This window comes from Bufo bufo, chromosome 1 (assembly GCF_905171765.1).
Source record: "Bufo bufo chromosome 1, aBufBuf1.1, whole genome shotgun sequence".
Classification (NCBI taxonomy): Eukaryota; Metazoa; Chordata; class Amphibia; order Anura; family Bufonidae; genus Bufo; species Bufo bufo.
The window spans coordinates 453,363,680-453,377,939 of NC_053389.1; the positions used below are offsets into that span (position 1 = coordinate 453,363,680).

Below are 14,260 nucleotides of genomic sequence, written 5' to 3' on the forward strand. Positions count from 1 at the left end.
GTTGATACATTAAAAATATTTAGCATTTTTATATTGGCTATGGTTATTGCACCCTAAAAAGTTTTTGTAGGTGATAGTAGATGTTAGAAATAATGCTTAGAATAGGCATTATTTCTCACTCTTGTTTAGTCTATTTAGGATAGTTTTTGATAACATTTTTTGTAGAGTGTCCCTCTGTGTTTTTTTTAAATTTTTATTATTATATTTTAAAAGGGTTGTGCAAGAATGGGGATTTTTTGGCACCCCCCAACTTGGCCAGACCTATAAAGGGAAGCTTACTTACCTGCTTCCTGTCGCTGGCTTGCCGCTTCTTCTCCTCCCTGTCTGAGATGCTTTATTGGTCTCCCTAGCTGAAAACATCCAGTTTGACGCCGCCTGCAGCCAGTCACTGATCGCGGCGGTGACTGGACCCCATTTCATCATGTGACAATTTGTCATCATGTAAGGCTATCTGGCCACCTCCGCGGACAGTGATTAGCTGCAGGTGGCATCAAAATGGATGTTTTCAGTGAGGGAGCCCAGCGGCGCATCATATGCTGGGAGGCGAAGCAGCAGGAGCCAGCACAGGGAAGCAGGTAAATAAGCTTTGCCAAAACTCCCCTATTCTTTCACAACCCCTTTATGGCTGGCGAAACACATTAGATTAATGTCATTTGAACCCAGGATCGGGGAATCATCTAATGTGTATGGGGGCTTCCTGACTCTCCACCGACAGCAGATTTTAGAGGAAAAATGCTCAGACATGTTGGATTTCAACACCAGATCCTTTGTTCTCATGAGAGACAAGCCAACACCAGAGCAGTCTGCCAACACCTTACTATCCTCTTCCTTTTAACCCCTTCAGCACTGCCACCATACATGTATAGTGGAAGTGCAGGGTTTAAGAATGACGCCCACTCCTGAGCCCAGAGGTGCCATAGTCCCTGAATTTCTGCTGTTTTCTGATGTCTGCAATGGTCAATACTGCTTATGGCAGACAATTAACCCCTAAGATGCTATGGTCAAATGTTACCACGACATCTGAGAGTGGAAAACCCAGGAGTGCTGCGCTACCGGGGCTATAATGCCTTCCCCTTGTTGAGATTTAGGAAGAGTTTCCTTAGTGATAATAGGCCTGAGCCTGTACAAAGTAACCAGGTCTATTACAGGTATATTCCAATGCAGGCTTGCAGGTGGCAATTTTCCACATACCAATGTACTAAATCACATTAGAGTGTTGAAAAGGCAATATCGTTATCGTAAGTTCATGGGGAGCTAAAATCTTTTGTTCAAAAAATCTAAAATCATCCAAAAAAATTTTTTTTCAGCATGCTGTATCAAAAGTTTACAAAGAAGCTAATTCAAAGGTGACAACCAATATGGTTGTACTTATTGTTTTCACTTTACAGAAATGCCTGTTGTAAAATGACAACATAAACATATACCATTATGAGTGATATGTGTGCTGGGTAGCTATCCCTAAATAAAAGCAATAATGAATGAAGTAATAAATAAAGAACTATGTTTAATTCTATAGATTGCATGTTATTCATTGGGATACTCCTTTTGATCTTCTTCTAATCAATTTACAGGTTGCAGCTGGAGGTACTTCAGGGTTGTGTTTCAAAAAGCTCAATGTAACAACAGCAAACCTTCAAGTGCTTATAAATCGTTTGGACAGAAGGGTGAGCGTCATACTAATAATTATATTCGCTATTAGCAAGGGGTCATAAACATACATATTAATACAATACATGCATACAATATTACAAAGATCTCATATGCCTGATGCAACACTGTTACTTTAAAATTCCATGTCAGTTTGGCTACATAATCATTTCTCATATTAAAAAAATTATAAATCCAGCCAGTGTACCTCCTCCCCTGCTGCTGCTGAAATCTTACACTGCTCAATCCTAGCTTGTAAATTAGGCTAGGTGAGTGGGAAGTTAGCTTAGCTCCTAAAGACTCATGAGCTCTCTCGCTCTTTAGAAGGACTCATAAAAATGCTCACTTTCATATTTGGCAGGGAAAGTTTCATAAAGGATTGTACAGCTACTCCGACATGGATTTTCAAAGTAAGTACGCCTCATCGGGTTGAAGAGATCTATTTAATAATGTATGGAGTTTGTATTGTAAAAACCTGTTGATAGATCATCTTTAACAAACTGAAAGCTACCAATGACCTGCCTACATACTTACCGTAACAAATAAATAGTAAAATATATAAAAATGGGTTAATTATATAAATGGGTCTAAAGAAGCAGACAACATGGAGCAATCCTGGATGAAGAAGTTATCCCAGGGTATGTTATACAGAAAGCAGGTCACACATTAAATCTTTGAAAATCTATTCGGCTGGGCATGACCCACTGCTTTCATTGCTAAATAAAAAGTAAAAAACGTATACACTTCATTCACTTCTTGTTGCCCCGATAATGACATGGCACGATTTTTTTTTCTAAAATAATGTTTAGATATTTTGCCAGTCTAGTAGTGTAATAATAAATGATTTGTTTTGAAATTGAAAGGTGAAAAAGAGCATATGAAATCAATGTTTTGAATGATTCCCATCCACGATATGAATTAAATATGTTCGAATGATTTTTAGCAGGCAGACCATGGAGCTGCTATGGGTTCCTTAGAGAACGAGCCCAGTTCTGGTTACAGGGGTTATTCATGCTCCTGATACTGATGACCCACCAATTAGTTGTTTCCTGCACTCTTCAGCTCGGGAACTGGCCATTTGAATGGAACAGGAAGCACAGCTCCATTTAAAGTGTAGTGTGTGTGCCAGGTTACTGATAGGTGATCAATATAATTTCTAAAGAGCACGTGAAGGACTCTTTGTATCCAGGGGAACTGCATTTTTAACAAACAAGAGGGTTGGGAGTTGGTTCAAGGTTCAGTAAAAAAAGGTGTGAAAGATAAAACAAACAGGGCCTTCTGTACTCAGTAGCAATATTTGGAACCATAATGGGGAGCCTATTTTGAACTTCACTATGGTACCCCTTTCATTTATGTATGTCACTGTATTTTAGTTATTATCCTTCAGCACATTCTTATTTTGCATAGTTACTTCCCATGGTCTCCTGGGGTGTTTGGAATTAAAAGTCAGATAACACCCAGAATATATGTACTGTACGTAATATATGTATGGCATCTCGGTGCACAGTTGTTTAATATCTAATTACACTGATGTATGCAGGATCTGTACTGCACAACATATTAGGGTCCTTGTGTCGGAATAGTGATAAGAAGGTGCAAGTGAGGGAGACATAGGGCTTGAGTGGACGTTCATCTGTATCCTCAATACACTCCCTCACTCGCTGCATCAAGTGTCCAACAGCACTTGGTTGTCTAGGGCTTTAGATCATAATAGAATAATATTCCTAATGCTCATTGTTAGTTTTATAATATCTGAAGTAGATATTTTTACTGTGCTCAGTACAAACACAGGGTACAGCATGGTGGTTAGTACTGTTACAAATTGTATCACTGTAAGTAACAATATACAGTACAGACCAAAAGTTTGGACACACCTTCTCATTCAAAGAGTTTTCTTTATTTTCATGACTATAAAAATTGTAGATTCACACTGAAGGCATCAAAACTATGAATTAACGCATGTGGAATTATATACATAACAAACAAGTGTGAAACAACTGAAAATATGTCATATTCTAGGTTCTTCAAAGTAGCCACCTTTTGCTTTGATTACTGCTTTGCACACTCTTGGCATTCTCTTGATGAGCTTCAAGAGGTAGTCCCCTGAAATGGTTTTCACTTCACAGGTGTGCCCTGTCAGGTTTAATAAGTGGGATTTCTTGCCTTATAAATGGGGTTGGGACCATCAGTTGCGTTGAGGAGAAGTCAGGTGGATACACAGCTGATCGTCCTACTGAATAGACTGTTAGAATTGGACTATAAAGAAAAACGAGTGGCCATCATTACTTTAAGAAATGAAGGTCAGTCAGTCAGCTGAAAAATTGGGAAAACTTTGAAAGTAAGGGCTATTTGACCATGAAGGAGAGTGATGGGGTGCTGCGCCAGATGACCTGGCCTCCACAGTCACCGGACCTGAACCCAATCGAGATGGTTTGGGGTGAGCTGGACCGCAGAGTAAAGGCAAAAGGGCCAACAAGTGCTAAGCATCTCTGGGAACTCCTTTAAGACTGTTGGAAGACCATTTCAGGGGACTGCCTCTTGAAGCTCATCAAGAGAATGCCAAGAGTGTGCAAAGCAGTAATCAAAGCTAAAGGTGGCTACTTTGAAGAACCTAGAATATGACATATTTTCAGTTGTTTCACACTTGTTTGTTATGTATATAATTTCACATGTGTTAATTTATAGTTTTGATGCCTTCATAGTCATGAAAATAAAGAAAACTCTTTGAATGAGAAGGTGTGTCCAAACTTTTGGTCTGTACTGTATATTCACAAAGGTGTTACATAACACTACTACAACCCCCGCAGTCTGCATGGAAAACAACTGTGGTTTACGACCCTCCCACACCCATCATTATCATACTAGTCATTCAACAAACAGAAGTCTCTAGAATCTTCATTTTACTTTACTGGAATGATTAACTGGAAGATTCTAGACTGGTCAGCCAGAAAAACTCTGGAACTTTCCTTCACTGGCATCTGACTCCATTTTGTCTGCATTAAACCTCACATCTCTTAATCCAACACCTTGCACACTGTGTTTTGCGGTAAAAAAAACATATACAATGCGGTAAACTTTTTTACTGGATGCCTCTGTATGGAATAGTGCAGCAAAACAAAAGGTACACTGACATGTACCTTCTTGGGTCAATGGGAACCTATGGATACATTTGATAGATACATCTGGCAAGAGGGCACTGCAAGCTGCAGTATGAAACCAACCTTAAAGAGCTCACCTATCATGAGGTACAATATGGCCATATTTGATTTTTGATATTAGAAGGCCAATCATTAAAAGGTACAGGACCCTGTACCATGATGGTACTAGTTCTTGCACCTGGCTTAATGTCCTTGTGAGAGTGGTGGGAGTGCTGCTGTAACTGAGGAGGATCCCCCTGTCTAGCCATCGGCACCTTGCAATTTGGTTGTGCAGTACCAATGCATTACTATGGCATTCGTGGGCGTAACAAAGTCCCCTAAGCCTGCCACCATTATCGGCAAAAAAATAAAAAGTTTATGGGTCTTGTAATACAATAACAAAGACAATAGAAAACACAAAGATTGCTTGTTTTGCATAAAATAGGTATTTATTTTGCAAAAGTGTTAAAACATAATAAATATTATACATATTTGGTATTGGAACATTTGGTGCAATTGAAAAACACAACTCATCCTACAGAAAACAAGCCAATATTGGTACATAAATGGAACAAAAGTTATGGTTCTTGGAAAGCAACAATGAAAATGCAAAAAAATGTACTTGGTCATTAATCATCAAACAGGCGTGGTATGCTTGGTCGTAAAGATGTTATGTAATTTCGAGTCCTTCAATTTGCTTTTAGATTTCATAGTTTGGAATTCACCTTAGTCTTGTAGGACTGATAGTTTTATGTTGGCACTTCTGTTGTTTCAGGTAGAAGTGAATTCAATACTTCAACCCTTACCTTTTTCAAAGCAAGGTCTATGTATCCAAGACACCGGAGCAATGTATGTCATTAACACACCAGCAGGCATCAGCATTAAATGGACTCATGTTACTGGCATTATAGATATACAGTATGGCCTTCAAACCAACCAGTCCACCAAGACCGAAGGCCTTTGTGGTAAGCATCACCTGGAGGAATCCATGCAAATATACTGATTGCTAGATAGAGCCTGTCCAAACTTACATTGTATGACAACATAGGTATACACAAATTGTCTCCTTCAGGCCTCACGTTAGATGCACCCGTCGGTTATTGATGAGACACAGAGCAGGGGAGGCACTTTTTGACAGAAGTGATCATATTCTGCAGTCCTTTCTATTGCTGAATTAATGTCTGGTTTACCAATATAACAGATTCTTTTTAGGCTCATTTAAAGGGAACCTGTCACCAGGATTTTGTGCATAGAGCTGGGGACATGGGCTGCTAGATGGCCGCTAGCACATCTGCAATACCCAGTCCCCACAGATCAATATGCAAATGAACCTGATATGTGTCCTGTATCCGGAGATGAGTCCAGCGGAAAGGAGCCCAGCACCGCCCCGCGTCCTCCGAATCTCCTCCTTGCTGGCTGACGTCACAGAGCTGGAGCGCCGAAATCTCGCGATGCGCGAGCTAGCGCATGCGCAGTGCCGGCATCATGTTCATTCCCTGTGCTGGCATCAGCACAGGGAACGAACTACGCATGCGCTAGCTCGCGCATCGCGAGATTTTGGCGCTCCAGCTCTGTGACATCAGCCAGCAAGGAGGAGATTCGGAGGATGCGGGGCGGTGCTGGGCTCCTTTCCGCTGGACTCATCTCCGGATACAGGACACATATCAGGTTCATTTGCATATTGATCAAAACGTTTTTTTAACACAATGTTCTACTGGGTTCTGGACATGAAGAAGAACTTTGATATACAAATTCATGTCTCAAAATTTACACTTAAACCTCTAAACAATAGACATGATACAAGACTCTCCTTGAAGAAGACCTGTTAACTAATTTATATGTAGTCACATCACCTAGCTAATGTTGGGGTTGAGCTATTTTGTTGAAGGGATGGTTCCACTTAATATATAGACTTACCCATAGATATGCCTTTATACACAGGCATTGCTCAGCCCTTTTTTATGCAGGTACATTTTAAGAATGAATAACCTCAGGCATTCATGTATGAAGAACTGAAGAGCACCCAAGGCTTTCTAGTGTTTGTCATTTGGATCCCAGTAATAAATCACAGCAACATTTATTTCTGGTCTACAGTACGTTATAATTCTTAAGATATCTTGCATTATAGGCAATGTAACAACTTAGAACTTGGTGAGGTGCATTCTTTTGAAGAATATTGAAAAGTCTGTTCTTAATTACCTATCATGCCTGTTCTAGGAATATGCAATGGTGATCCAAGTGACGATTTAAAGATGCAGAACAGAACAATAATAACAAACAAAGAAGATATAGAAGCATTTATCAAAAGCTGGGAAATTGAGAAATCCATAGATGTTACCACAAGACGTCCAGTGAGAAACTGCACAGAAGATAATTGCACTTATTGCATGGAACTACTCAATAGAAAAGTATTTACCCCCTGCCACAGGAAGGTACTGTATTTGCTCTCCCATGGTTTCTGTTATTTTCATTATTCATTATCTTCATTCATTTCTGTTATTTCATTTGAAAGAAAAGCAACTGCATATACGTGGCCTGATTTCCATGAGTGGTATTGAGTAAAACAGTCTGTTGCTGACATCAGTGGGGGTCCTTGTGGTGAGACCCCCAATAATTATTGCTTTATTGAAATTTCATAAAATACCACAGTAAGAAAAGAATGACTTTATGAATGACAGTGCACTAATATTATAAAATAGCTGCCATGTGGTCGCCTAAAACTACTTAGCTACACCATGCACACAGGATGTGTCAATCCTTCACATATATCCATCCAGAAAAAGTGCATAGGACACAGATTGTTAATAAAAAGAAGTCTTATATAGCTACACAAAATCCGTAAAAGGTCACAATCCCCAAAAGTGGCATACCAAGTCCATGGAAAAATCATTCACTATTGGCAGGTAGTATGGTGCATGCTCCCTCCACCTCTGTGACCAACTACTGCCAACTAAGACAGCTGATACCTGAGAATAATACATTAGTTCTCCATGGACTTGGTATGGCACTCCTGGTGATTGGTACCTTTTATAAATCTTGTAATTCTGAATAAGAGGTAACACCACGCCTGTTTTATCTCATAAACAAATTCATATATTTTGTTGCAAGCCACATTTATGCAATATTTTGTGACTTTTTGGCTATATAGTAGATATGTTTGAAGTTCATTCTTGTACAATGTTTTTATTAAACTTCCAACATAATAAAAGTTACAAACTTTTATACATTTCAAAAATAAGTAATCATTAGTGATGAGCGGCAGGGGAAATATTAGAATTCGCAATATTTTGTGAATATTTGATAGAAGATCTGAAAGCAATCGTCTATGCTGTGAAGATACGAGATGTGCAGCACCTGAAACTACGGATACTGGAAGCCTGTGCTAGCATTTCTCCTGCGTTGTTGCTATCAGTGTGTGAAGAGTGGGAGAAGAGGGTTGCATTGACAATCCAACACAATGGGCAGCACATTAAACACATTTTATAAGTGGTCAGAAACTTGTAAACAACTCATGAAAGAATAAAGTTACGTTAAAACCAAGCACACCATTGTTTTTCTTGTGAAATTCCCAATAATTTTGATGTGTCACATGACCCTCTTCCTATTGAAAAAACAAAAGTTGGATTCAAAATGGCCAACTTCAAAATGGCCGCCATGGTCACCACCCATCTTGAAAAGTTTCCCCCCTCACATATACTAATGTGCCACAAACAGGAAGTTAATATCACCAACCATTCCTATTTTATTAAGGTGTATCCATATAAATGGCCCACCCTGTAGAATATTCGAAATTACGAATATATAGCACTATAGTCTAAATATTCGCGAATTCTTGAAGTGCCGATATTCGCGATTCGAATATTCGCGCCCAACACTAGTAATCATGTAGGAACTATTTGGAAATTTTTGCTTTTTGTCTTGTAATATTGTTTTCTTTAAAATTGTTGCTCTAATTGGTAGGTTTCTCCACAAGATTTCTGTGAGAAGATGTGGATCAACAGTTCATACTTTTTAAATTATGAATGTGATGCCCTTTCTGCATATGTAGCATTGTGCAGTAAGCACAACATCTGTATTCGATGGAGGACTCAAGATTACTGCTGTAAGTTGCATCTCTACATACATCTTTGGGATGTATATTTTGCATGGTATAAGGTTGGATCAGCGAGTGACATTTATAGTGTAGAGTAAGTTAATGCAATGCAATTACTAATGTATTGTGATTGTCCATATTGCCTCCTCTGCTGGCTTCATTCATTTTTCCATCACATTATACACTGCTAGTTTCCAGGGGTTATGACCACCCTGTAATCCAGCATTAGTGGCAGTGCTTGTGCGGTATAGGAAAAAGTGCAGGACACTCCGGTGCCTGGGACCACTGTGGTGTGCACAGTCCATCACTTTTTTCTATAGTGTACAAGCACGACCACCGCTGCTCGATTGCAGGGTAGTCGTAACCATGGAAACGAGCAATATATAATGTTATGGAAAAACAAATCTAGCCAGCAGAGGAGGCAATATGGACAATCACAATACATTAGTAAGTACCTTGTATTAATGGTGTCTACATGATAAATGTCATTTGCTGAGGTGAGACAACCCCTTTAAAAAATAATTGTATGTAAAGAATTTTTGACATATTACTTGCAATTTTTCATTAGTGCCTGTAGTTCACTCATATAGAATGCCTCTTGCTAACCTTTAAAATGTTTATGATAGCTCTACCATGTCCAGAGGGAAAGGAATATCAGGCCTGTGTCCAACCATGTGCTGCTAAGACCTGCTTGAACAAATGGTATTACGAAGAGTCTCCCTGTTCTTACTTAAGAGAAGACTGTGTGTGCAAAAAAGGAACCATTCTTCACAGGACAGACTCTGAGCTATGCATTCCTGAAGACAAATGTGGTATGTGCTGTACTTTGCTAGATAATGCTATGCTTTATTCACTTGAATAGGAGCTGAGCTGCAGTGCCCCTAATAGCAGTACCTATGCTTCCAGCCTTGTACACTCTATAGTTTCTGGCCTGAAGCGGTTGATTGGTAGAGGTACAGGGTGGTGGACCCCCACCAATCTAATATAACCTATCCTGAGGATAGCACATCATTATCTGTAGCTTGTCCAATCTCTGTAACTTTCTATTTTGATAGACTTTAAGACATCCTGTACATGAATAAATCAATTGTTGGGTTTGATGAATGCTCAAGAAAACATACAGATTTTGCTGCAGATTTCACCATAAATTTTACCTCTCTCCATTGAAAGTGGTGACATTTTCTGCAGGAGAAATATACATTCTTAGGATTTAAAAAGAAGAACCTTAGATCAATTATCAAGCGAAAATGTTCACAGTATATAGATGATTTGGCTGGTGCTGTATTCTAGTGCGGATTTCACATCTGAAAATATGTCTGTAAAATACTCAGCATATATGTCATGTGTGCCAGTGGCCTTTGAATGCGGTGTAGGAAAAAGTAACTTCTCACATTTTAGGGTAAGAGTGCTGACAATGTATCACATGCAGTTGCTCGAATGGTCTGGCCCATTTTGGGCAGATAAACTGGACAGAACCGAGGCTCCATGCTACTCTTAGATTGATAACATCTATGGTTACTGCTCATATTCTTTCCTATTATTTTACTGTGAGTGAAATTTAGATGATGGAAGGAAATTATTTTTGTGCATCATTTATGCTAAGCATGACAATTGAATATCCTGTAATTTCTCCTCAATATACTGTACATTTAAAAAAAAAAATTGTTAATTTTGAAAATCTTTTTTATTTAGCTTGTACTGATAATGAAGGCCATCCCCACTCACCGGGAGAGATCTGGCATTCATCAGCCAATAAATGCTGTCTGACAAAATGTCTGGAGAATGGAACTGTGGTGTCCATAGAACCGGACTGCAGGGAACAACCAGACCCAATTTGTAATCGGGATGGAGAGATGCTTATCCGCATCATTGAAGAAGGGGCTTGCTGCCCCAAAAAAGTGTGTGGTATGTAAGTCCACTAACTAGTAATTATAGCATTTAACATTCATATGTTCTATCTAGCTTTACTTCTAATATAGTATATTTTCTATTTTAGGATTAAAGTCAACTTGATTAGCGGTCTTACCAATGTTTTCAATAATAATTTTTTGCATTCTTTTATTTCATATTTACTCTCCATACGGTAAATTATAAAGTATAGGAACTAAAATTTACTGCCCAGGTTTGAGATTGGAAAGCAAATCAGAAGAAATCATATTTCAGAGAAAAGCAAATCTGTAAAATGCTCTCATCTTTGCCTAAAATTCCCACAATAAATCCTGCAAGAAGAGATGATGATATACATACCTTGTTGAGAGAATAATTAACTAATATATCTATGGTAGTTATCTCCTCCAAGCAGCCCCCCAAAAAACGTCCATTCTCGTCACAGGAAGACCCACAGGAGCCTCTATTATTAGAAAAATGTTCACTGAAATATCCCTCCTATTCCTAAATGGAATGGACCTGATGGCCATAACCCCAGCTGACCTGGTCACATACGCTAAAGGTGGCCAAACACATAGATACAAGTAGCTGAGTATCAGTGATGGTCTCTGAACAATCATTTGCAGACAGGCCCGGTGCTATAATAAGGCAGACCAAGGGGCCGCCTTAGGGCTCTGAGAAGGGGGGGGGACGGAAAAATTAAACTTTTTTTTTTTCATTAATCACTTGCATGCCGCCGGCCTCCTGCGGCTGTTCTCCTTTGTGTGGTGGTCCCGAGTCCTGACAAGTTGCTTGAGGACCTTTCCCACTCTGCCAATCAGTGGCTGCAGCTGTGTCACATGTCAGGGCAGTGATTTCCCGCTGAACCAATCACTGGTCTGACACATGACACAGCTGCAGCCACTGATTGGCTGAGTGGGAAAGGTCCTCAAAGTCTTGTCAGGAGCACAGAGAGAAGATACCAGGACCACACAGAGGAGAACGGGAGCTGCTGCAGACGGGAACAGGCCCAGGTGAGGAGCATAATGTTTATTTTTACACAACATTAATAGAGGGGGGAAATGTGCCATGGAGGGGGGGATGTGCCATCGAGGGGGATAAATGTGACATGGAGGGGGTTGAAATGTGACATGGAGGGGGTTGAAATGTGACATGGGTGGAGAAATGTGACACAAAGGGGGTGATGTAAAAAGCAGGGGGTGATGTGACATGGAGGGGGAGAAATGTCACATTTCTCCCCCTCCATGTCACATCACCCCCCTATGTCACATTTCTCCCCCCTCCATGTCACATTTCTCCCCCCTCCATGTCACATTTCTCCCCCTCCATGTCACATCACCCCCTATATCACATTTCTCATCCCCCTCCATGTCACATTTCTCCCCCCTCCATGTCACATTTCTCCGACCTCATGTCACTTTTCAACCCCCTCCATGTCACATTTCTCATCCCCCTCCATGTCACATTTCTCATCCCCCTCCATGTCACATTTCTCCCTCCTCCATGTCACATTTCTCATCCCCCTCCATGTCACATTTCTCATCCCCCTCCATGTCACATTTCTCATCCCCCTCCATGTCACATTTCTCATCCCCCTCCATGTCACATTTCAACCCCCTCCATGTCACATTTCTCATCCCCCTCCATGTCACATTTCTCATCCCCCTCCGTGTCACATTTCAACCCCCTCCGTGTCACATTTCTCCCCCCTCCGTGTCACATTTCTCATCCCCCTCCATGTCACATCACGCCCTCCTTTTTACATCACCCCCAACGAGTTGTGGGGAAGGGGGCGCCAAAATGTAGCTTCGCTTGTGTGTGCAAAAATCCTTGCACCGGCCCTGTTTGCAGACACAGATCTACCCATTTTAGTCTATATTGGCCTTAACAGTCATTCAAACTGGCATTAGATCTTCAATGACAATCGGTGATGGACAAATTATTTTTTGGAGATAATTCTTTTAATGAAAGAAATATTTTATATTTATAGGATGAAAATGTCATGACTGATTTGTTTCCAGACCAATACCGTTCTGTCATCGGTTGACTAAAATAATTGTTTGTCGTTAAATTCTACCCGGGCCAACAATTCTTATTGTTGAAGTTTCTAATTTTCATCATTTTTAAGGCTACTTTCACACTCGTGTTTGGTGTGGATCCATTATGGATCTGCACAGACAGATCCGTTCAGATGATACAACCGCATGCATCCATTCAGAACGGATCCATTTGTATTATCTTTAACATAGCCAAAACGGATCCATCTTGAACACTATTGAAAGTAAATGGGGGACGGATTCGTTTTCCATGGTGCCAGATTGTGTCAGTGAAAACGGATCAGTCCCCATTGATTTGCATTGTGTGTGAGGACGGATCCGTTTGGCTCAGTTTCTTCAGACGGACACCAAAACGCTGCAAGCAACGTTTTGGTGTCCGCCTTCAGAGCGGAATAGAGACGGAACGGAGGCAAACTGATGCATTCTGAGCGGATCCTTTTCCATTCAGAATGCATTAAGGGCAAAAGTGATCTGTTTTGGACTGCTTGTGAGAGCCCTGAACGGATCTTACAAACGGAAACCTAAACGCCAGTGTGAAAGTAGCCTAAGGTGTATGGGCACCTTTAAACATGGAGGAATTGGATGGAGTTCCAATATTCCGATTCATATTGATCAACTCCAAATTAAAGGGCATCTGTCAGCAGGATGAACCCTTTTAAACCAGTCACCATGCATGGCAGGGTTGACCCTGCTAATTAAAAAAATATCTTTCTGACCAGGATTGGTTTCGGCATTTAAAATAATTATCTTTTAAAAAATATGCGTATTAGGGCTTAAATGTACTGAGGATAGGCCCTATCCACTCAGTGCACCTTAGCTCCTCCCCTATGCTGCCCTGGACATTTTTACCTCCACCTGGATCCCTGTCAATCATGTGGTCAAGGGGGAGTGTCCTAAGAAGCAGAGTAGAAGAGCTAGAGTGAACCAAGTGGTTAGCCCCCACCTTGGTGCACCTGAGCCCTAATTTGTATAGTCAATTGAAAAAAGTCAATTGTAATGTAATATTTATGTACTATTTATATACTATTTTGTATAATTACAGACTGTAATACAACTTTATGTGAAAAAACTGTAATGTGTAAAAGTGGAGAACGATTGGTTGCTGAATACAGCCCAGTGACCTGCTGCCCTCAGTTACAATGTGGTAAGTATTTCTATTAGGCAGAGAATTTATATTGTGAGACAGTGATAGGTCTCACACAGGTTAGAGGCAAGGAAGGGGTGGATAGTGCGGTCCACACCCCTATTCCACCACAGGTGAGACCAGCTGGAGGTACTCAGGCTGGCATGAAGCACCTCCCAGTGTGTTAGTAAGGGGGGAGTGTGTTACCCATGGACAGAGGCCTGGAGGCTCTGTGAGTGTGATCTCAGCTGGGCAAGGCTGAGGGACCACGAGGCTGGGAGATAGCCTGAAGTTGGGGGACGAAGCGACGCCTGGG

The 14,260-nt window shown here is 40.6% G+C and overlaps 1 protein-coding gene across 1 annotated transcript in view; it reads left to right on the forward strand.

Annotated features, from left to right (window-relative positions):
• The window catches only part of OTOGL (otogelin like), a 307,829-nt gene that overhangs the window by 227,193 nt on the left and 66,376 nt on the right, over nt 1-14,260 (forward strand). The window contains exons 39-45 of the mRNA XM_040412979.1: nt 1,572-1,664; nt 5,560-5,749; nt 7,002-7,216; nt 8,745-8,886; nt 9,504-9,689; nt 10,570-10,782; nt 13,864-13,965. Coding sequence (XP_040268913.1) covers nt 1,572-1,664; nt 5,560-5,749; nt 7,002-7,216; nt 8,745-8,886; nt 9,504-9,689; nt 10,570-10,782; nt 13,864-13,965 — 1,141 coding nt within the window. The remainder of the gene's footprint in view (nt 1-1,571; nt 1,665-5,559; nt 5,750-7,001; nt 7,217-8,744; nt 8,887-9,503; nt 9,690-10,569; nt 10,783-13,863; nt 13,966-14,260) is intronic.